The 25,762-nt window shown below is 41.6% G+C and overlaps 1 protein-coding gene across 2 annotated transcripts in view; it reads right to left on the bottom strand.

The window, feature by feature from the left end:
- frmd5a (FERM domain containing 5a) overlaps positions 1-25,762 on the bottom strand; it is a 58,556-nt gene that overhangs the window by 15,157 nt on the left and 17,637 nt on the right. For both annotated transcript variants that reach the window (XM_079682334.1, XM_079682335.1), the window contains exon 2: positions 6-110. In XM_079682334.1, coding sequence (XP_079538460.1) covers positions 6-110 — 105 coding nt within the window. The remainder of the gene's footprint in view (positions 1-5; positions 111-25,762) is intronic.

The following is a 25,762-nucleotide window of genomic DNA, read 5'->3' as shown; positions in this document are numbered from 1 at the left end:
CTTACCCGCTGCTTGTCTGGATCCACATATCTGATGCCAAAATAGTCTTTCTCCAGCAAGTTGAGATGGTGGCAGATGATGTCAAACAGATACGATCCCTTTGCGTCCCGCTGTAATAGAAGAGGAGAAAAACAAAAATCAGCAAGTATACCCACAACAACAAATCAAAAACATATTTGGATATGTGTCCAAAAAAGATACAACAAAATAAAATGCATTATCTATGAGAAATCATTCCTGCCAGCAGACGGTACTTCAGATTTATTTAAAACCCTGGCAGAGATATCTCAGATTCATCCAATATTAATACACAGGCAGCTGAGGCAGAGCTATCCGAAGTGTCTGGAATAAACCCCTCCACGGATTAAATAAAATGAAATCTCAATGAGATTTTGCTAATACTCTGCATTCCCTTCGAGAAACCCTAGGGTTTAATGCAGCACAGAAAAGCCTAGACATCCTTCAAAGTGTCCAGTAATTATCTGATACCCTATTCCTGCTTGCAACAATGCAACTGCATCACAACACCAACATATTTGCATCAGATTATTGTGTAGAGATCCAAAAGTAGCACTTCAAACTGTTCACTACTAAAACACTCCTCTAAAAAGATGGCTGGATAAAAACAAGTCAAATGCTGCAACACAATATAATTGGGATGAGCACATTAAGAGTGATGATTATAACGTGGCGCTTCCCTGCAGAGAGTTTGGTAGAGTAAGTGACAGCTCTGCGGCTAATCAGAAGCTGCAGAGGTGTCACACAGTTCAAATCAGTGTCAGTCACTGTCAGGGGCTGGAATCAAGTCTGAATGTTAAAGACAATGAAACATGACAACCTGTCAAACTATAACATCATATCTGAAGCAACTCAGTATGCAAAACTGAAATGTTAAGCAAATGTATAAGACTGGATATCATTACCTCAAAATAGCCTATATAGCCTATATAAAATGATGCTGTTTTGTGGCAATACATAATTGCATCTTTCCAGTGAATCAAAGGGGTTAGACAGAAGGTGGTTGTGATTAATCAGTATCTTGAAGAAAGGAAAACATTCACTTTTCAGGACTTTTCCTTTTCCTTTTATCCTTCCAAGACAGAGAAACACCTGTCTATGTGTTTGGCTGGTGAACATAGTAGAGCATTTAGCAGCTGAAGAGGCAGATATTTCCCTGAATTGTTGGTGGAGACCAAAACAGAGCTAAAATACACGACTGCAAATGCTAATATCACTCTGCTGTAACTAGATACAGGTTATAGATTCAGAAGGTGTTAATATGTCACTGTTGTGTACAAAGGTTGTGGCCTTACCTTTAAATGTGGCAAACCTCAATGGCTATTCAATAAATAAATAAGCATTTTCAAATTGACAAATGTTTGATAAGATTAATAAACATTTTACAGATTCTTTGATCAGATATTTTCTAATCTTAATTTGGAATATTTTGTTCATTTTAACAGTACTTCTAGATTTATCATACAGCCGTTAGTGTTTCATGGTTTTGTAGATAAACATGTTGAGGTTATTATTGCTTGAACCAAGGCATTAGCATTTGAAAATCAGTCCTTTTCACAGAATAAATTACGTGTGAACTAATGTCATGGTCATGGTCACTCAAGTTTCCGCCTCCATTACGGCTCATGAGGAGGTCAGCTAAGGTCAGCAGGCCTGGTCACCTCTCTCTCCTCCTTCCACTCTCTCTCTGCTCGTTCGCCCTGTGAAGGCGAGTAGAAGTGTCACTGGCAGCACTCTCCTCCATGTCATTACTCATGCTGCAGATAAAAGGCACTTCATTAGGACAAAGGCCTGTCGATGCTGGGCTTGTAGCTGAACCGCAGTGACTCTGTGTTCAAATGCGGAAAGGATCTCCGCTACTGGAGATAACTGACCTTTCTGTAGCGAGACCGAGGAGCTCCATGGGTGCTCGTTGCTGTCACTTCAAGATTATTCCCTCGTTGTTATATTAAAAACCGTTATGACATGCCTACTAATTTACAGTGCCTTGATAAAATGATAGTCTATTAGATAGTACAGAAGATTGACAGGCTGGATTGTTATGGTGTGCTCAAAACACAGTAACATATGTAAATGCATTTTTAAGAATCACACACACATGCATAAACACAAAAATCCATTGTGAATTTTGCAAACTAGTAGTAGTTGTTATATATAATCCTCTTATTGAAATGCTCTTAAGTAGCCAGGTTTCAACGGTTTCAATAAGCTTTTCAAAGTAATCAGATTACACAAAACCTGCGAAAAACAGTCTTTGAAATCAGGGTAGAAGATTAGACACAATTTTACAGCTAGATTTATTTTGGTGAAAGGTGATTTTAAGTATACAAGTAAAGATATACATGTACAACAATCTGCCTAATCTAAATATATTCAGATTATATGCCCTTACATTTCAAAATGGATACAAGAAAAGCTAAATATATCTTAGTTTTACGCTAATTTAAAATGTAAAGCATACTTTCTCCTTTGGGTTTATCATTGGGCTAAAAGCTAGACGGAGCAACAAAGGCAACAACAATTTAAAAACGGTCCTGCATGCAGAGGACACACTGAATCAGGAAAGACATCTGCTCTATTGTTGCACGGAGAGAGCAAGTTTGTTAGTATTCAACAGCACTCCCACCAACAACCCCCCATCCCTGTCTCCCCCTTTTTCTTGTTCCCCAGTGCCCCCTACCTCTTCTCTGCCCCACCCTGAACACAGCTGTATTATTCCCCAGCTTGTCCCACTAATTAAAGACTGAGGTGATTGCGAGAGAGAAAGGATGTCCTGAAATGTCTAATTAACACTAATGAACCTTTTCCGCGCCTAGATTGGCATCTTAATATAGCTCTACAGGAGCCCCGACAGATTTACACAAGCGTTTATTGGTTTGACCTGAGTTTTTAAACAACCGTGTTGGACCCTGTTAACAACATCCATTCCTGCTGTGTTGTATTTGTTGAATCAATAACACCGAAACATCTGACAAATTATGAGAAGAGACACATTTTTTGAATGTTAAAGAGGATGCATTTGTTCACTAAGTAATCAGCTGTCACCAATAAATAATAAATACATCTGAAATGGCCTTGCCATATAATGTGTTGCTTGGTGTTGAGAAAACAGAGGATAAAAGGTTATCAACGATAGTCACATGAGAATTAAAAAGGACTTTCTGACACGCCTCTGACTGAAAACAACACGGTGGTTCTCTTACTTCCTAAATGGCCCCCAGTGCACAATGGGCACTTTCCTTTCAGATTAATCATTAAAATGGTCTCCATGTCAACGCAGGAGCACAGACCATTAATAAAATATTGTATCACTTTATAGTGAGAGGAGTGGAAACATAATGCCATCGACTGAGACGGACTTTGTGTGTGAAGTGTAAGGCTAAAGGTACACAGAACCCTGAGGTGATTTATTTGGTTTTATAAGCGGATTACGTTTTTTTTCTCCCAGGAGACTGAGTGGTTGCGCTGGTAAATGTGTTGGAGCGTTTCAGAGTCCTAGCGCGCTGCTTGGAGTCATGACCCTGCTGCTTCAGCTAGGAGCCCCATAAAGCCAACCTGCAAACTCTTACAGTTAACATGAAGCTCTCTTTGCTGTACAACCAAATGTGTGTTTTTCAATAAACTGAAATGCCTGTGTTATGGTTCAATCCAGTGCAACACAAGGATATTTTGTAGTTACGTTTAAATAGAGCAAATTATTCGGTCTACGCATTTACAACAATTTTAGTTGTGAGTCATGTACATTATTATGCTATTCTCAATACAGAGAGGCAGGTTGTTGTAGCATTTAAATAAAAATGCCCATCAGTGATCTGAATAATCATGTTTCAGAAGTCCAATCGGTGACAATAAAAGAACTGATGTCCCCTCATAAAATAAGTTTTAAGCTGATAGGAGCAGGGGAAAAAATAATTGTCTACAAAAATCAATGGAGAAAGACCTACTACAATGTCACAGAAATGAAACACGAAGCAGGTTTTTTGATAAACCAATTAAAAGGCATGCTGCTTTGTTATACCAAATTTAAAGAGCTATAATATTTGTGGAAAAAACATTAAAATTAAGATCAGCGCGTCAAGACACAAAACACTTAAGTTATTTTTTAGATTTCCCAATCTGATAATAAATGCCAAGTAATGTTGTAAAACACAACTGTAAAATCACACATGAGAGGACCATAATAAACTGCATTTATGGGGTTACTTTTCAAACTGTCAACACAATACTGCAAATACACTTCTCAGGATAATGCCAGTGGCTAATGGGGTGGAAACATGGAATAAAAGAGTTCTGCATATTAACTATAAAACTCTAAAAACATTTTCTTACATTAATTCAAATCAGCCAGCAATTAAGTAATTAGCTGAGAATGGCAATATAAGATTTCTGATACAAAAAAACATTATTAAACAGCATCATCCTCACAGCAATCCACTGGACAGAGTAAAATATGATAACATTCACTGCACGCAGAGGTACAGTATCTAAAACAAATGGTGAGGCCAACTATTTCATAAAAGGCAATTAGGCATAATGGCTAAAGTGGAACCAATCGATTTGCACATGGACGGACATTTGCCGTCATTGTAGTAGCTCAATGGCAGCTTTTAAATAGGGTTATTAACTAATATGTAACCCTGGGCGATGGAAGGAGACACAGCATATAATGGAAATTGACACAATATCTTAAGAGTGATTAAGACACTCCAATGTCAAAGTGAGGCCTCGAATAACTACACAACATGACGTGCAAAGACGAAGCATTTGAAGACTGAGCTAATATTGACCCTAAAAAGAGCAAGCAAACGTACGTAGAATATACATAATATTTAAAAAAAGATCTAAAAAGGAAGAGGACTGGTTTGATAGTAAACAAATATAATGTGAGGCAGTTCAATTAAGTCTTCGTAAAAGATGATCTTGTGAGCCAGAGAAACAATCTGCACACTCTCACAATTTGAAGATGGGCCATATTAACAAAGTAGGAAAGTGCAAGAAGTTAGCCCAGAAATGTGAGAAATAAGAAAAAAAGGAAAGCAAAAGATAGCTGTGGATACAGGCGACATGGATAATTGCTTTTAAAGCTTCTCAAGAAGATCTGAATATGTGAAAATGTGAGTTGGCATTTATGATTAAAGAGGACTTTGTGAGAGGGACTGAGCTAAATGCCGAGTCGGCTCAAATCGTTTTTTTTTCATAATTGAGATGTTTAGTTGTAGCCATGCTATGTCGTGGCAGGGCTTTTTAATAAATCAACACCATTATGACCAATGTTATTTGTTCGTCAACACAAACATTAGCTGAGAAGAGTCGATTCAGAACTGAGCTCTACATTGTTTGGCAGGGACACTTTTGGAGGGAGCTTCATTAGTTACGTTATGTGAGAATAGGATTCAAACCATAATACTACTACAAACTTGGCAGTGTTCGCTAAAGCTTTAGGCTATGGGATGTTTGGTAAAAAAGTCAAATGAAGACTGATAATTAACTGTATGATGAAGTCAGTTAAGGAAACGCATGCGGTTCAACACGATTAGTAACATTAGTCAAGACAGCAGTGTGTCTCTTAGCTTGGGGGATTTAAAAACGGATTGCAACTCAAACATAACTTGTAATGGATAAACACCTTCACCTTATGCATCATTAAAATGCATTATGCTAAGATTTGGAAGTACATTGCATTTTTACCTGATGTAGGCACTTAACGAAAAGGATCACCAATCTAATTGCAATTCATCCTCTGGGTTGCATTAATATACTCAATACTGTGGACAATCCCCACAGGAGCAACTTGGGGTGAAGTGTCTTGCCCAGGGACACAACGACATGCTGACTGCAGTGGGGTTTGAACCTGTGCTCCCCTGATCCCAACACCAACACACTAGTTCACTGCGCCACACGCCTCCCCTTGTATAACATTGTAATCCATCCAGCATTTGTTGAGTTAGGGTTATGGTGCTGAGTGGTGGATCGATGAACAGATTGACATTCAGTTTATCGAGGAGAACAAAATCCTGTAAAGTCAATACAGGTTTGAACAAGGCTGGTTGAACACAGTGTTAGCTGCATTTACCATACCATACAGTGTCATTACTTTAAAGTGAAGCACAATCAGAAGGGCATTCACTGTTAATAGTTAGCCATTGCAAACTGCCATCTACATACAGTAAATTACTACTGAGATACAAGCTGAATGTAGAATCAGCACCTGCAAAAAGTGACTTTGATGAGGAGTTGTTTGTGAACTGTGCTTTAATGATACTGCACCTTCCTGCTCGAATGAGGAACTAAATACGTTTCTCAAAGAGGATTTCTGAGTCATTAGTCCTTCAGCCCACAGTGATGGATTTCGCTGCCTGCCTGGCTCTAATAGCTTTTCTGTGACATCTCGTAACTGCACATACAGCTGAGCATTGGGGCAGCAACTGCATCCAAACATTTCCTGTATAACCCTGCAGAGCTAGGCTTTACATCTAAAAGCAAGGATAACACAATAACGCATACAGACATTAGATTGGTCTTTTGTTGGCCAGCTAAATATGTTTTTAAATGCATTTTTACTAAACTTATCCCTAGTTACTATACATTTTAGTGAGCTTGGAGTTGTTCCCCCCTCTGTACAACAGTTAGGTTTTCTTACTAAAAAGTGTGACAAATACCCCCCAAAACAGAATGAGCAGCACAATTGGTGTCATGCTTGGGATTAGCATATAAACAATGCTTAATTATTTGGCCATTTGCACAGCTTTGGTGGTGACGCGCCAGTTTAGTCTCTCCCAGTGTATTGAAAGGCTGTCGGGCAATGACTCAATGTAACTAATCCAGACTGTATCAGCCCCTCAGACCTGACATTTATTCTCATGCAACATTAACCTCAACATGAGATGATTACTGTTTTACGTCGTGCGTGCAGTGTAACAATAACCCCACCAGGGTTTAGACCTCGACATGACGAGAAATGCACATTTGAGTTGTTGTCAGAGACCCATTCACACGTGGAATCATTTATGTTATTTATCAGTGCTATAGCCAAAAGCACTGTACTATTAGATTCCTTGGCAGCTGTTAAAGCCCTTTAGCCTTCAGTGATTTTTCATCCATTTCATTATTGACATTTAAGAACATTAGACCCTAACAGAAACTACACAGGTTCCTTTTTCAAAGCTGTAGTACACGATTATCTCATCGCTCTCAGGCTATAACTTCCAGTAAGCATTATTCTTTAAACAATGGGCCGAAAAGTTCACTAAGCTCCAGTCTCATCCTCTTTCCCAAAACCCCTAAACCCTGTCAGGAAAAGGCAGCCTGAGCTTACCAAGCTGTCTTCACTACTGGCTCTTTCTCTCCAGACTGCCATGTCTAAAATATGCCTGACCTGCCATTGGGCTTCATTGTTCCACTATCATTACATTACATTTAGCTGACGTTTTTATCCAAAGCGACATACAAATACAGAGACACTCTACCTGGAGTAACTAAGGGCTAAGTGCCTTACTCAAGGGCACACTAGTGGTGATGTTCCAGGCGGGATTTGAACACGCAACCTTCCGAACTTCAGCCCACCTCACTATCCATTAGACCACCGCTACTATCATGATACCTTCTGTCTGGCACCAATCATCTATACTGGGCTGATAATGAGAAACCTCTTTCTTTGAGAGCACACATTCACTGGTTTCCTCTCACAATCTTCTTCCTGACTGTACACTGATTGCCATTTTGTGTCAGAGCATGTCACCTGCACATTTAGTTATTCAACTATCCATTATCCACACTTTTTTTTCTTCTGCTACTTAAAGGTCCCATGTAATGCTTTTCCGGTTATTACCCGTCCCCTTGTGTGTTATGTAGCTTTTTCTGCATGTAAACGGTCTGCAGAGCCAGAAACCCTCGAAGTACACCCTGTAGCGAGTAAAACTCTAACACAGAAAAGACCTGTCTATGCTGCAACAGAACGCCTCTTTGGAGATTTTTCCTTTACCATTTTTGTCTTCCTGAGTATGGTGACGTAACCATGCCCAGGTTTAAATTGACCAATCCGTGGAGCTCCTCATAAACACACACACTCAGCCTTATATTTTCTCAGCTGCGGCTCCGCGGATTTCTCGGTGTCTTGCTGTCTCGCAGACCCCACGCAGCAATCAGGAAACAACCCCAGTAATCCAGCTCACACTGTCTGCAGCAGTGAGCCCCGCAACGTGCCGCCAACACGGCACCCAGACCTCACGCAGCATTCTCATCTGTTTGTCATTACTGGTGTCATTTTCTGGTTGCTAACGCCATTGTAACACATAATCACTAATGTTCCGCTGTAACGGTGGTGGACTCGTCAGAACGTGGGCGAGCTGACCAATCAGAGACCAGTGAGCTCATAGGGAGGGGGGGGCAGGAGCTCCAACAAGCCGTTCAGGACAGAGAGTGAATACACATACTATACAGAGATGCTGTATGAGAAACCCAATGTGATTTTGGAACATTGAACAATGTAAATATATTCTAGTAGACCTCAACAATGGAATTATGATCAGTAGAAATGGCCATGTCATCGGACCTTTAAAGAATTTGTTGACACAAACATAAAAGCTGGTTAAATTTTTGTGTCACCTTAAATAAACTACTGCTGTCAGTTCTTAAATGAAAAAAGCAAGACTGCACAAGATAGAGGGCAGAAAGAGCTGGGAAGGAATAACTCAGACAAAGTTATCTTTTAACTGTCAAATTGTAATTTCCCTCCTGAATTCTTTGACTTTTTCTATTATTATTGAAGTGGGATATTTCCCAGCTGCAGCCTCTCCTATTTTTGTAAAGTAGGCTGATTGAATGAGAAGTCACAGGAGAAAACAACAGTTGGGAACAACCATTTTGCCATCTTTTCAATAGAATCACATTGAATGCTGAATAAAAGACCAGGATAGCAAATAACTTTTGTTCCCAGCAGTTTCCTAAAAATACAGAACAAGTGCTTAGTGTTCTGTTTGGATACCTGAAGAATAGTTTTGTACTTCAGAATCGGTTGCAGGGCATTAAAGAAGAAGCCTCAGGACTCCATCTATGGAGATGTACGTTCTTGAGATTCCCTCCTCTGTCACATTGAGTTAGTCTAACGCGAGGCTTCCTTGTCTGAAACAGTCAGCTCTTCTGAGAACCTCGAACCAGCTTTGAACAGAGTGGAGATGACAGGCACATTACTTAGTCTAGGGGTGCTTAATAGATGGCTTCAGAAGTCCATAATGGAGTTAAGATGAGACGCGTGTATATCTTGTTTCATTGAAGGTGCGTGGATTTAGATAATGGTGCAATTATGAGGCAGACATTCCTGAGGACATCTTTTGTTGCCTGAATGAGCTTTGGTATCATCGTTTGTATTGTTTGCTCAGGAGGGAACGCATTAAACAAATCGAAAAGCTTGAGTGACCGGCTCCTACAGTCCATGCAGTACATTGACCGATGGCTTTAGAAACATAATAATTGCAGAACAAAGCACACCGAGGCAATTATTTGACGAACGCAAGTACATTTCCCATGGAAAACCACGATAAGATTGCTGTTGCAAAGTCATGCAGCACATTCAAGTGAGCAAGAAGAGACAAAGGCAGCAGAAACCTTTTGAGTAAAGCTTTTCTGTAGTGAGTGGGCAGAAGCTTGATTTTTCTGGCTCTGCTGATGAACGCACTTCCTAATGGAATATTTGTTTGCTCTGCAGAAACACCTGTTTTTTAGAAAGTGAACCTTCTGAGTAAGTCTTTGTTAGTCAACCAAAAAAGACTTAGCAGGCTTGCTCATTGATCTGCAACAATCTTCACAATTGCTCTTAAATACAGAGAGATAAACAGTATGGAAAAATTGTGAAATAATCGTGACGAAAGCCAAATCTGTGTTGTATTGCCCATTCTGTTCATAACATACATACAGTACTTCAAAGTCATCTAGGTTGAAAAAAAACGTTTAATCTCGTTGTTAGCTGGACACCATGAGAGCATGCATGGAGAGGACTTCACATGACGTTCTGCTATGCTTGTATTTGGAGGATTTGTCTAAAGTTCTGGATTTCTAAATAAAGATATTGCCATTTTCCTAAAAAAGACAAATGGTGTGAAGCAACGCTTCTTTGTAAACCACATTCAGAAACCCCCTCACTGTAGTTATGCCTGCATTTCCCTCAGTGAGCCTTTAGTACTTATGATGACCTCCCACATATTGTGTAGCTGATTCTGATTCCAGCATGCCAGAGGCACTCAGCTTTAAATCCAAGTGTGTTATCGCCTCTGAAGTAAACCACTGCTTCTGCTAAATGAACAACAGCTAGCACAGTTGGTTGTCTGCTTGATGCATTTGCTGTAATGTGTATGAATCTGAATATCTGTAAATGAGCAGTACTTGTGTGACTGGCAGAATTGCTGCCTAATTGAGTGGCAGAAAAACCATTTCCCAGAGTCGGCCCCTTTGGCTGCTATAAACATCTCCTGCTGAGCAGAGGGGCCCCTCCATGGTGCCACTTCACCCTCTGCATTGTCTTCAGAGCCCCGGGTAAGATCTTTTTCCAGTGGTGAATCCAGCCATAAAAATTCAGAAAGCTGTTTGGCCCCGGAGACTTGCTGCCTGTGCACAAAGGCGTGAAAAGCCCACCACTGTCCGTGTGTCAACGCTCTAATGGAGGCCCAGGGGAGATGCAATCTTCTTAATAAATGATTTAGAGAGACATGGTTTTCGTTGAATGCAGTTTCACCTACTTAAAAAAAAAGGGGTGTATCTGGCTGAGGGTGGGTTAGTAAAACTTGCTGCTACTGTCCCTAAATTATGTATTGAAGGGTGGGAAAGACTATTTTTGCCTTTCAGTGGGGAGCAGCAGATCAGCACAGAGAAACGACAGAGTTGAGAATGATATGTTTAGGTAGAGGCTGGAGAAGCCTACTGTAAGATTTTAGTATTTATTTAAATGTTTCAAAACTTTATTATTGTGTGTAACAGAGCAACATTTTTAAATATATCTGTATTTAAATCAGCACCCACCTACTACCAGACATTATGCTAACTGAATCTGCAAATACTAATCAATCAATCAATAAGGCAGTCGACAGACATGATTGGTAACAATTCTGATAATCACTTAATATTTTAAGGGGATTTTATCAAAATATGTTTAAATATATCAATAGCTTTAGCTGCTCAAATGTGAATTGTGGTGTTTTTTTTGGAAATAAGCAAATTGGTCATGTCTGGTTGGGTTACTAGATATTGCAATTGGAGGTTTACAGAATAAACAACTACAAGTCGGAAAAATTATCTACATTTCATGATAGTACTGTATTACTGTATGTAGTAGTATATGGGCTTGGACATAAGGTCTATTTCCATCAGAGATACAATATTGTAAAATAACCTTCGTATTGGTCACACACAATTGGATCGCCTACAGGGAAACAAAAGGCAGAGTCTTTGAAAACTCCCAGAGGACACAGCAAGTCCTTATTGTGTGTGAGAAAGCTATTAGGCCTCTTTAAACCCACTGTCATGACCATTTAACATTTGTTTTATGTTTCTTAGGACTACAACAACAGCAAACATGTGATCAAGTAAACCAGATGCTTGTTCTAATTAGAGAGATACACACTTTCCTTCGATTAACATCACATGACCTCTCTACTTTTAATTCAGATACTGATATCACTACACTGAGGAGGCTAAAACGAGCTATTGAGCTGTTGGCTGGGGATTTGGGGTGACAGCCTATTTCAGAGATTAACTGTAGTGTCACTTATGAGGCTTCAAGGATAGAGTCTCCCTAATGCATAATCCTTGCCAGTTTTATAGCTACATTTGACACACTGGAAATGTTCTCTTTGATCAATGAGGACAGAAGTAAACAATGTGGCCATCCATCAAATAAAATGAAATAACTATTTTGATCACAGTTTTTTTCAAGCTCCTTTTGAAAGGACACAACATGACATAACACCCTCTCCACCCTGAAAATGTGTTTTGATGTTTTCCAGTCAGGATTTAAACCACAGCACTTGTCAAGGTTAAACATGATATGAACACAGAGTGGAAACATTGCAGTGTTGGTGATGATAGACCTCTATTGGTTCTACATTCAACTTGGTAAACCACAGCATATTACTAGATAGAGTGAAACTGGTTTGGACTTTGTGACACAGAAAGGACAGGGCCTACAGTACTTTGAGTCCAGTCTGAGTCAATAAATAAAAATGTGGAGTTCCCCAAAGCTCTATTCTCAAGCCTCTACTGTACACGACTACATGCTCCCTCTAGCGTATTTTAAAGAGATAGGATTTATATCACGGTAAGGGCATATTATGTTCCCTTGTGTTTTGCAAAGAAAAACAGGAGATGGCTGGATGTTACAGACACTGTTAATGATGTGTAAATCAACTGTATTGAGTGCTTCACACAGATTTTCAACGAGCTGACATGGCTTCAGCTTGTTCACTTTAAACTTGAAAGGCTCATGAATATCAGCACAAACCCTTCTGCAGCTAACCTTGTCTATAAGGTTAACCACAGGGAAAAACAAAGCATAACTTAATAAGATAAGATAAGATACTGTCGTACTTTATTGATCCCAATTTGGGAAATGTTTGCGTTGTAGCAGCAAAAGAAAGACATGGCATTTTCAAATTCAAAGACTATAAATAAACAATAAAGTAGCTAATAGTTCATGTTGAATTAAAAAGGTGTTATGTATACATACGTATATGACCGATGGAATATTTAAATATCATCAATACTCCACTTTTTTTAAAAATTATTATTTAATGGGTTTGCATGCTCAATTAAAAGTTGTTATTTTGAGAGCAATCTCATTGTACAGCTTAAATTAAACATCTTAGGATGAATCTACAGAAGTGGAGCAACAATGAGAACTTTCAAAGGCAGCAGTGAGAACTGTTTCAGCCTTTCTGCTCCTGTCCCAGGCAGCTTAGCTCCTTCTCATCAGGGGAGACATGCTGCTGATTGTCTTGTCCCACAAGGACCGAGAGTTATAAACCTCCCATGCGATCATATGAGATCCATCATTATTTGCTAAGAAAAAGAATATATTGTGTCTCTGTTCTTTCAAGCTGTTTTTCAGCAACAAAACAACAAATTGTGGGGCAGCAGGTAAGAGGAGCATGTTGAACAAACGGACACACTGAAGGGATTAACTGCAATAAAGCATTGGTTTGTTGTCATGTGACCCTGGGATTTCCAAAACCATCACTGATAATTGAGTATATTCTCAAAGAAGCTTCCTTCAACATCCTTACACAAACCCAGAGGGACACATGTGGCCCTTTCTCTCCTTGTTATTCATGCAGTGTGAAATATATCCCCTCAAACAGCTGATCGGACAGCAGTCAACAGTGAAAGAGAGAGGAGAGGAGCTGAGAACAAATCCAACAAAAAACAGTAAAGTGTACTTTCACAGCACTGCCTTCATGGGGATACTATTGCTTGTTCATAGCAGAGGGCTTAGCAACATGTCCGTGCACTCCACCCAAAGTATTAAGTGTTAAAAACATTCAAACTTTTCTCAAAAAAGAGCTTTGATTCAAACCCGTTTTCTGTCTCATAGCAACAGCAGTATCCGTGAGAAGCACTTCTTACAAGCCTCTCTTACTCAGAGCCTTACTCTTCAATGCTCTTTGAATGAAGGTAGGCTTGCAGAACACACACAATGTAAAGATAGCACTCATTCTTCTTAAGTAACAGAGTCTCAAATTCATCCTCAGCTGTCTCCCACGCAGCTTACATAAGGTATTGATTTGAGTGTGCCAGACTTCAAATGGAAAAACAAGTGAGTAAGACGCAACTCTTTATAGCTACGGGAATTAAATATTTAAATCTTATCAAAGAAGATCTGTTTGACTCGTAATATTGCTTTTAACCTCCCTGTTAAATTTCCCACGCATAATGTGACACCAATAAATCTTAACATTGCAAAAGCCTTGGATGCGAAAACAACGTTTTAAAAGTGAAAGATACTATAAGAGACAGGAACATGGTCACCTGCTTCTTTCATTTCTGCAAATTCCGATCATTGAATGGATATATATATATATATATATATATATATATATATATATATACACATATATATATACACATATATATATATATATATATATATATATATATACATAATACATACAAATCACATTATGCCAAAGAGAAAGAGTGATAGTTTGACACGACCCAACCTGTCAACGGAAGATAGTTAATTGGAAGAGTTACACATACTGTAAGGAGGAATATTATTATTTTTCACCTTTTATCTTTCAAAAAATAACTTATACTTGCTTTACAGGGCCGTGGTTTTCTTTGTTCTGAAGCAGAGAAAAGCTTCCCTTGTAACCTTAAAAGTGTCTTGGGGGCTCAAAAGCTTTTTTATTTTTGAAGGCTGAGGCTTTTTGAACACCTCATGTGACTGAATCAGGCCAGTGGATTGATGCTGCAGGTAGAAAGAAATGGAAGTCCACTTAAAGATTGACTGACAGAGAGTGGAGATGTGCCACCAGAGGGCTAATGGGAGCACAGGTGCATGCTGGTCCAGACTACCCTGTCCAGACTTCTTCAATTTAGCAAATAGCATTCTGGCCCTGGAGCATCCTAAACCATCAGGAGGAAGGTAAACTCAGAAAATTCAGTCAATGTAAGTGAAAGCTTTCAGCTATTGTTCCACTTCTTGCTAACAGAATCCACATTATCAAAGGCTGAGGCTTCAGGATAAGACAACAGATGGGATGTGTGAGTGACACTGCAAAGCCAATGTAATACAATTAGATTAGGTCTAACTCCTGTTTATTGGAGTAGTTGAGGTCTGAGAATTTGATTTCATTGTCCTCTCCCGGGCATAACATTTTAACATCATTCCAAGATATTGCATTTAACTTCTTCAGTGTAAAATAACTGCAAGTCGCTGAAAGGTATTTTGATTAGTTTTTCTGGTCACAGAATCTTTGATGACATGGCATCAGCACCTGGTTTTCATCACATGTTACCTTTTTAAAATGTTAGTTATTACATTACAAGAACTTGAGACATTTTGTCATGCATTTTTAGATGTGTTTTAACCATTTCAAGGCAACAGCTTTGTTGTACAATAAATACAAATGTACAATACTAACTGCTCACACCCTCAAATTCAATGTCACTCTGATTTGGAAGAATAAAACAGAGCGACTGTCTTCAGCTGTATGAAGGGTTGTCATTTCCAAACTCTGGCAGCTTGAACAGAACTGCTCATCCGCTACAATCATTTCTGCTCACCATGCAATACCGAGGGCAAGAGTTACGAAAATTGTAATCAACTGTGATAGATGTCACAACCATTAACCTCCATTTGTGTTTCGCTTTCAAGGGCCATACACCATGAACATCTAAATCTCAAATCAAACCCACACTAAAAACACTGATGCAATCCCATAAAGAGGAGAATACAGTTTATATCAGCATTTATGCCAGATGAAGAGGACCAAGCAAAATCGCCGTTTGCTGGTTGAACGCTGCACAAACCAGCAAAGCTGTAGTGAGGAAAAGGCTGGGTCACTTCACAGTGAGCAGCCAAGAGGAACAGATTGCTTCTGCTCTGCATGATCGCAGTAGGGACTGGCCTGAAAGGGGTCTTTGTTTGCCCAGGGGGAAGCAAGAATGGCATGGCTTGGCTGCACAGGGTGGCATGTGGTCTGGGGTAACTGGGACCCGGTTGGCGTGGGAGACTGCACTTCCCTTTCCTTCTGTCTTTCCAAACTCTCCTCAGTCATGCAGCAATGCAGGCAGCCTCCCTGGTGAGTCTCACTAAAAAATACTACTGCAAAGTCTGAGATTTTACCATGGGCCATTATATGAGGGTGGGACAAGTCCCCCCCACCTTTTAAAAATGATTAGTTAACTTTAGACCCCCCCACTTTTACCATGTGGAAAGTCCGTGCATCGGTCTATCCACTCGCCACTCTTTGTAGAGCGCTGTGTCAGTGCTTCATTATCAAACCCATTCCACTTGCTTATTGTGAGAATGTCCAAATCAATGAAACTCCGTACCATGTTTTCACTGCTACTTTGTACCAAGGCAGAATCTCAGAGCCGTACACATGAGCTCTACACATGCTGCGTTTTTTGCGTAGCTGTGTCTTTAGATGTAAGCCCAGTGGCGATCTGTTCATCTGTCATATCATACAATAAAGCCATCAAAAAGAATAGGATACAGCATTAAAAGTTATTCTGGGTCTTTGTGTGTCATAGCTCGGCTGTGTGTGGCACGACGAGCGCATTTTGTGTGAGCGAGCGAGCGAGCGAGAGAGAGAGTGAACGAGAGAGCACTAACGTAAATAAGGAGTTGTTTCTACAACAAGGAGGAGGAGAGCTCTCTCCTGTCAGACAAATCTTATAACGTCAGCTCAGGGAGGTAAAGGACTCTTGAGTGTTTAGATCGTTGACTTTAGTCTAAGTTATCTCATGTAAACAAGTATTTCCAAGGCACACCATGATCATTATAAAAAACAAGAGAATAACAGATATGAAATAATTCCAACTCATACTATAGGACAGTAAAACAAAAAATACAGTTTAAAGGGGAGTGATTTGTGAAATATGCATAAAGAAAAAGTAAATCTGTTTTAAACAGTACTGTTTCACATGGGTGTTGAGAGTTGTATGATATCCATAGATTTAGTTCCTAACTTTGCAAAAAAAAAAAATAGAGAAGGTGAGGTCCACTACCTGCCCACACCCCCAGTCAAATTGTCCCACCCATATTGAGGATGCTTCCTACGCCCATGGATTTTACTAAAATGTTCCGGTGTTTATTCCATGTGCTTTATGCTTGACATGAATACTTGTAACAATGCTTTACCATGCAATAAGGAGAATTTGCCTAGTCATCTTTTATGTTAATTTGTGAGGTATTTGTGCGCTCACATGCATAAACCTTTCCCCTCAAATCCCGGAGGAATATAGTCTGGAAACAAATTAGCTATGGCCATAAACAGAAAAATGCAATGTGAGCCATGGAAAATAATATTTGCATTTGAACACAGTATAAGCATTTTTGAATATTGGACACATCTCCTAAAAGCAAAATCAAGAAGTGGGTTTGGTAGAGAACATCCATCGGCTTGAATAAAGAATAAAGTGGACAGAGCACAGTGGTCCCAGAAGCAAAATGTGTTTCTCAACATTATCATCACCTTCTTTGCCCTCTGTGCTGCTGCTGCTGCTGCTGCTGCTGTTCTGCTTTAGATGGATGAGCTGTCGTAAAATGAAAATCGCACAGCCCATAAAATCAGAACTTCCCTGGTCAGCAAAGGAAAACTGCAACTGGGAAGTATGCTGATAGGTTTGTCAGCATACCTGGATTTATGCCCCTGGAGGATTTATACTATATACACCATCAAATCGAAAGGGAAAGGGAACCACTGTGATGAAAGAAAAACACATTGTACTTTAAGCCTGGAAACACCTCGAAATTACAACGCTGACTCATCTGATCGCAGTTCAATAAATATGCAACCTGTAAAGGTTGATGGATGGTGACTTTCAGGACTTGTTCAGACAGCTAGCCCAGTCGTGCATAATGACTTTCTAAATTGAATAGAGCAAAATTGACACAATACCAAAGAAACAACACACAACGGCCACTTAATCTGCTCTAATCCTTCCAAACACGGCTCTTGCTTCTTTTTGACTATCCCTAAATAATAAATACTTAATCAAAGTGTAATCCTCTATATGGGAGGAATGAGGATGCACACAGCCATTCATTCAATTTCATTATGTAAATGTTTTAACAAGAAAGAGAAAGACAGTGCTCTAACTATGGGACACACACACACACACACACACACACACACACACACACACACACACACACACACACACACACACACACACACACACACACACACACACACACACACACACACACACACACACACACACACACACACACACACACACACACACACACACACACACACACACACACACACACACACACACACACACCATGTGTAACTGGCTGTCTGCTCCAGTGATATTGATGAATGAAGGTGCGCTAAGGGGGGCCTCAGAATGAAGCATTGCCTATTTAAAAAACAATTTTTTCGCTTAAGTTATTCTGTGATAACAATAATCAAAACAAAAGAAACATTACACAGATAATCATTCACTATATGGTATTATTAGTATCATTATCGTAATGAGTGTTCTTTGTACAGAGCTTCATAATTTCTAAAGAGAGATTTGTCCTCACAAACTTGCCCTTAGTTATAAGGCTTGGTGGTTTGATCATGTGACTTGTTCATATGTCGCACTGACCTTGAGCAACACACCGAACCCCCCAGTTGTTCCCAATGTGGTTTTGTGAGGAGGAAATGTAATTTGTCTTGGCCAAAAAAACAAGACAAATGTTTTTTATCTAATAATGTAGGGATTTGGTGCTGTGATCTTGGTTAATGAAGGCAATGTCAAAACACAATATTCCAAGGTTATCAAATTCCCCTGAGAGTGCCGACCTTGAGTCAAATTCACACAAAAAAACCTTTTAAGCGCAAAAGTCCTCTAAACACTGCTTTAGAAGCCCAGAGAGGACTATGAAAACCACCAGCCATGAGTGCAAAATGTTGATCTCATTATCACCATGTAATCAACCTTTTTAATGATTAGCCTCCCTCTGATCACTTCATCCATCTGCTCTACTGGGACTCTGGCCGACTCTCCTCGCCCTGAGCCCACTGGAGCACCAGCGCTGGATTAGCAGAATGTGCTAATGCATCACCCTTCGGGCTCTAATTATGGTGCCAGAACAAGCGGATTTTCATCCACGGGCTGTATAGCTTAATGTGATGTGTCGCTGCCTGCTTTTGTTTTCCAGTCTTTACTGGAACACTGCTTTTGTAAATAGACGAAGGGAACGCAGCATTTTGAATAGAGAGTTAAAAAGAAAATCTAATATTACAGGTCTGGTACCGTTCTTGCGTGCCAGCTATGACAATGACTCATGGATTGGGGGTAAGGGTGAGAAGAAGTGAAAGCTTAGCGTAAACAAAGGCTGATTATTAAATTATGAATGTAATAACATCTAGCTCTGTCGTAATAAAAGCACAGTGTTATGTGAGCTGAGAGAGGAAGTGCACCATGAGGTGGGACATCACTTCGAGCTGAGAGATTTTGGCACACGTTACACACAGCACACCTGGGGAGCAATGACGAAATGAGCAGTTTCCATGGTGACGAGGTGCTTCAGCATCCCAGAACTCCAAGGAAGTGGAAATGTAATTTTCACTTGGCTGCCACTCAGGAACAAGACAAATGAGTATACAAATTTTAAGAATGTATTACAGTCGAGGAAATCAAGAAGCATTTTAATCTTTACCTTCCCTTCTTTCTTGAACAGTTACAGATACATCTCCAATAATGCCTTGCAAAGCATTGAACCAGAAGGATTATTATTCACATACGACAGAAAGTAGGGCCGCATCTTAATGGTTAATTGGACTAAATTCTAAAAGCGGAATGTTTTTCTATAATCCTCTCAGGCTAGTGGTTACGTAAAACATCTTGATTGAGAAAAATAATCCACTAGTGGATATCAAAACAGGGTCACAGAGAAATAAAGCTACAGAGTGGCTTTGATCTACACATAAAGGTCTGTGAGAAGGAGTTACTGCAGATGGAGACTCAGAAGCAGCTAGAAAAACCTGGATTAGACCTGCACAGCTGTAATCCCTCGGCTGTGTATGACCTAGGAACACTATTATTATATCTTTATGGCTGAGATGAAGAACCTTCTACTACCAAGGACAGGATACACAAGATAGATGAAGCAGTATGTTATAAGCTTTCAATATCAATTACATTTAGTTGTCTGTGAATTATATTTCTTCTGTCTTTCTGTGACCTTATTTTCTAAAAGGAATGAGGCATCCATCTGCCTTTTCTAGTGTTGACATAATGAAGGATTCGTGTCCGTGCTTAAATAATATTATATTGTTGATCTGGCAGTCTGTTCTGCCCACTCTCCATTTCTCTCAATTCCTCCCCACAGTGACTCATCAGGCAATAACCTTGACAAATGACCTTCAACACCCACATTCAGCATGGCAACACTGACAACATTTAGGATTGGCCTTCATTTACTTCCATCTGTCATCCACAGAAGGATATATGTCTCCAACGTTTATAAATGTATGATTCATGTTCTGAAAATGATGCTAATTAAATCAAACCTGTGGGTTGGGGGCCTACAGTATATAATATTTCTGGACACAGAGTACATTATTTGTGGTAATTTCATAGCATACGGGTGAGGTGGTCCAATCTTGTGTATTTGGGTATCACACAGAATGGGGATTTAATTTCTAGTTTCTCTACATGTGTATAAGTGCTTCTCTCACTCATGAGGAAAAACAAAACCACAATAATCTGTGGTGGAGAGTACGCAAGGAGGAAAAGTGGAGCAGTGCAATATGCCAAGCGCCGCCCTGAGGGACAAATGCAATGTGCAACATGTATATTACTGCCAAAAATGCCTGTGCCTGTTTCAATTGGGCCAAAGAGATGTGCTGTAGTTTAGGTGAAATGCATTTATTCTGAAGACACCGTTTTGAGTATAAAATAATCAGTAATGTAGGTAGAGAGAGATCTTCATATTACTTTCAAATAGCGTAAACTGTGCCAATCGAGTATTGCATCACTATACTACCGATCAATAGCTGCTCAGTAATTACAGAACAGGAGCAGAGTGCCTCAAATCCATTGTCTTTTGCACAGATATAAACCAAGTCTCCATGGCAAGTCATTTTAATACAGAATACTGATCTACAGCTTACTTATTTGCAAAGCGTCCAGAAGATTTAGGGTTAAATAACAAAGCTATGCATCATCGGAATCAGAAACAGGTTTTATTATAGAAGGTAAACACATGGACTTGGTGTATATGGTGCATACATTAGCACAGTCAAAGAAGATCATTTGTAAGAAAAGGACCCAAAAATAAAACAATTATAAAAAACAATTTTAATTGAACTATTATTACATAAAAATATATCAATATTTACATGAAATATTTATATTCCTGTACAAAAATAAAATGTGGAAAGCTTGCAGATATAAGGTAGCTTTGTGATATAAATGGGTAGCTTTGTGATACATTTGTGATACATCACACATTAATTACCTCAATAGCCTACGAGAGTTCTGTGGACCGGCAATCACAAGCCTGGTACCAAAAATGGCGCTAATGCACACACATTATGGGAGGAGGAAGTGATGGAAACCTTTTCAGCAGAGGTTATTTGCTGGCCAAGCAGCTTTTACTGGAATGGAGATAGTACTTGGTATAGCTGCTTCATCTAATGTTTAATACATCCATAATGTACATCATAGAGCTATGACCTTCTTCAGCAGAAAGCCTGAGGATCTAAAAAAGATGTGATGGGATGTGTGTTGTTGTTTGGTAACAGCTGTGTCATTGAACACAACAGTGAAGCTAATTCAGAAACCCCTTCCACTCGACAACTCTAAAACAGTAGGTGTAACCATACGAGAAAGAAAGCAGGTATAATTATAGAGCAGTGGTACTGACATGTTACACACCTGGCATGTTATGCAGCATTTATTAATGTTGTAAGTCCCACCTGTGACTGATTATTAATTCAGAATGTGCACCATAAAAAGTTTGCCGTCGTAACGGACAAACAACCCACAAAAGAAAATGGTGCTGACCCTCAACAGCCCTTGTGTTGTGTGCTTTGATTCTGAGACAAGGATCTTAGCGCTAAATCAAATCAAGTTGATGTTTGCGGTGACTGAAGTGGGCAGTAAAGTATTCACTGCAAATTCTGACCAACTGTCACAGAGCAAACAGGGCCTGACAGCTGGGTGGTAATTGCGCCTCCATTCGCAGAAGGGCACAGCCTTGGCAGAGAATCACTTACTTTGCGCCCGCAGTAGAGTTCAAAAGTCAGGCAATATGCTGTTTTCTTCCAAATTAGCAATAACATACTTTGGCTTTAGTCTTGGAAGGAGTAGCCTACATTCAGTTGCATTCATGTAAGAGGAAAGTGCATTTTCACTGTCCTAGTTAAGCATGGCAATATCTGAATGAAACATCCACAGTATTCCGTAGAAAATACATCATTCATATGCACTCATCTATTATTCAGTCGCTGGCGACTTTAAGAGACTGGCTTAGGCAATGATGTAATTGATGCAACATAACAAAGCAAGCATAATTTAAGGATTTCATCACTTCCCCGGTGGCTGAGAGGGTGACAAGTCAAACACGCTTTACTGTTGTTTCTTCTAAGCCATGTGTACAAATCATGACTTTTCCATTGTATGACCAAGAATCAAGATCAGAGATACTGCTGATTAAGGAATGGAAAGTATGGAGTTAAAGACACGTAAACACACTGACAGCAGTCACACTAGATAAGTAGCTATAACGAAGAATAATGTGAGCTTTATTGTACCTCCTACAGACAGCAGCCCTGACTGTCACCACACTACATCATTACTAAACCAGCAGCCGTTAGTGACTGCTCCCACCAGAGAGAGGGGTAATGGGATGTTCTGAAGGGCACTCCTGGGGTCTTTCCATAATGCTCTGTTGCCAGTCTTCAGTTTGTTGCCCTCATTAATTATAGAGGGAAGTTAATGCCTAGTGTATTTCAGGAAAGCCCAATGGAGTTACGAGTGGGAACTGTGGTCAATGAAGACATTGCAAGACTCAGGAGGGACCAAACTCTTCTCCCTGCTGAATGCCACACTGAGAAGATATTAGCAATAGAGGTAAAGACGCAACACAGATAAACGAAACGCCAGGTAAAAGATTAATCTGAGAATTATTAGCAATTAATATTGCTTTGAAAATGGTTTGATTTCCCAGCCAGAATGTATATATGTAACGTTATTACAGCAATCAATGCTTACAACAATTACCATACCATAGAATGAAAGTCCTACTCAGAGAATAGCAATAAACCAAAGCAAAAAGAGGCCCAATAGCCAAATCAAAAAAAACAAAAAAAACAAATGCAGGAAGCAAATAGAGAAACACTGCTGTGGCAGCGGGGTGTGGTTTGGGCGCTGGCTGCTGGAGTGAAGGGAGTGGCTCGGCCGGAGGCCAGACAGCTGATCGGAATCAGGTAATCAGTGCGGGAAGAAAAGCATGTCGTAACCTGGTTCTGTTCTGTTATGCAGTAGGCGGGATCCTGGAAGGTCACCAAAGGACCTGTGAAGTTTCCCACCCGGGCAACGTTTGAGACCCGCGCATATTATTGTTTGGAGTTAATAAACGCCTGTGTTCCACCAACCTGCTCTTTCCGTCCCGATTTGAACCCTGTGTGAGCGGAGAGGCTCGCAGTGGCGCCTGAACAGGGACCTGATGTCGGAAGGAGAAACCCCGCTGGGTCAGGCCCTCCAACGTCTCGCTCACATGCAGGAGACCACCACAGCATTACAGCGACAGCAGAGCGAGGCTCTGCTCGGGATCGCCTCGAGCCAGCGCGAGGACCGGGCTCTCCTACGGGAGCTGCTGCAGCGTCCGGCCGTTCGGGAGGGCGATCCCGCTACCAACCCGGCCCGACCGCCTTCAATTGCCCTCCAGAAATTGACGGCAGAGGATGATCCGGAGGCATACCTGGACATATTTGAGGGCACAGCGGCGGCGTGCGGGTGGCCGGAGGAGGAGTGGGCAGTGCGGCTATTGCCTCTGCTATCTGGGAGTGCGCAGCTAGCCGCCCACAGCCTGCCAGCAGCCTCTCGGCATGTGTACCGGCATCTGAGGAAGGCGGAGGCCATCCTGGACCGGCTTGGCAGCACGCCAGAGGGACATCGCCGCCGGTTCCGGGCCCTCCCCTTCGAGGACGCTGACCGGCCCTTCTCCTACGCGCAGCGGCTCCTGGATGCAGCGAGCCGCTGGCTGCAGCCGGGGGTGCGCTCCGCTGAGGAAGTCGTCGGGCAGGTGGCGCTGGAGCAGTTAATCGCCGGCCTGCCATCTTCGACGGCGAATTGGGTCCAGTGCCATCGCCCTGCCAACCTGGAAGCAGCCGTCGTCCTTGCGGAGGACCACCTCTCGCTTCCCCGGCGGAGCATCAAAGAGGAGCCCCGACCACCAGCCGTCTCAGCGGGCAGACCCGTCCCAGCCCCGAGGAGAAGGTTTCCTGGAGCAGCTGCCCTTCCCTCCCCACCCTCACACGGCCCCAACCCCGCAGCCCCGACACTTTCCCCCCTAGCTCTACCTTACCCTCCTGTTTTTATCTCTCCCCAGGGTCCGGCCTACGCTTCTGGTCGTCCGGCACCACGGGGGGCTCCTCAGACGTCAGGGCAGGATTGCTGGTGGTGCGGGCAGCCCGGGGATATTCACCAGTACCCGGAGGTGACGCTGGAAATTTCTTATAAGGGGAAAAAGCATAGAGTCAGGGCTGGAGTTAGCACTCGCCTTACTTTGGGAACAAATTGGTCGGGGTTTGCTAAGCTAGCGGGGGCTATGGGGGTGCGTTCACGGACGGCAGGGAAATGTGAGTTGTGTGCTGTGTTTAGTGGAGAGTCGGAGGCGGCTGACGACATCGAGGGGGAAACGGACACGGAGGGGGCCGCGGAGGTCCCTCTGGACCCGCTGGTGTTTCCCGTGGAAGATTTCCCCCTCGAACAGTCGAGGGACGAGACCCTTCAGCACGCCTTCGGCCAGGTGGTGAGTATTGATGGCTCCCAGCTACACCCAAACGCAGCACTCACTCACCCACACTTTACGGTGGTTAGGGACAGGTTGTATCGTGTAAGCCGTGACACACAGACAGGAGAGATAAATACCCAGTTGTTGGTGCCAAAAAGCCGTCAGGAAATGGTTTTCCAGGCGGCTCATTATAACCCCATGTCAGGTCACCTAGGGTACGACAAATCACTACACCGGATAATGGCCCGATTTTATTGGCCGGGCATTTGCGCAGATGTGAAGCGGTGGTGTGCATCTTTCGGTGAATGTCAGCTGGTTAACCCGCCGGCCATCCCCAGAGCGCCTTTGCGCCCATTACCATTGATTGAGGTGCCTTTTGAGAGAGTTGGAATGGACCTCATCGGGCCATTAGACCGGAGTGCACGGGGATATCGCTTTGTACTAGTCCTACTGGATTATGCAACGCGATATCCCGAGGCAGTGCCGCTGCGTAATATCTCTGTAAAGAGCGTCGCGCAGGCACTGTTTCACATTATCTCCCGAGTCGGGATCCCGAAAGAGATCCTGACTGACCAGGGCACACAGTTTATGTCACGCACACTACGCGAGCTGTATGAACTATTGGGCGTCCATTCAATACGGACTAGTGTTTACCATCCGCAGACCGACGGCCTGGTGGAACGGTTTAACAAAACACTAAAGAACATGGTTCGTAAGTTCGTTCACGAAGATAGCCGTAATTGGGATAAATGGCTAGATCCTCTGTTGTTTGCAGTGCGGGAGGTGCCCCAGTCCTCCACGGGATTTTCTCCCTTTGAGCTGTTATTTGGTAGGAAGCCCCGGGGTGTTTTGGACCTAGTTAAGGAAAACTGGGAGGAGGGTCCAAGCACCAGTAAGAACGAAATACAGTACGTTATGGACCTGCGAGCAAAACTCCACTCACTGGGGCAGATATCACGGGAGAATTTGCTCCAGGCTCAGGAACGTCAGCAGCGCCTGTACAACAGAGGGTCGAAACTGAGACAATTTTCACCGGGAGATAAAGTGCTTGTATTACTCCCATCCTCT

The sequence above is a fragment of the Notothenia rossii genome (genome assembly GCF_949606895.1).
Source record: "Notothenia rossii genome assembly, chromosome: 5".
In the NCBI taxonomy this organism is placed as follows: Eukaryota; Metazoa; Chordata; class Actinopteri; order Perciformes; family Nototheniidae; genus Notothenia; species Notothenia rossii.
This window is presented reverse-complemented; position numbering and strand designations above follow the sequence as displayed.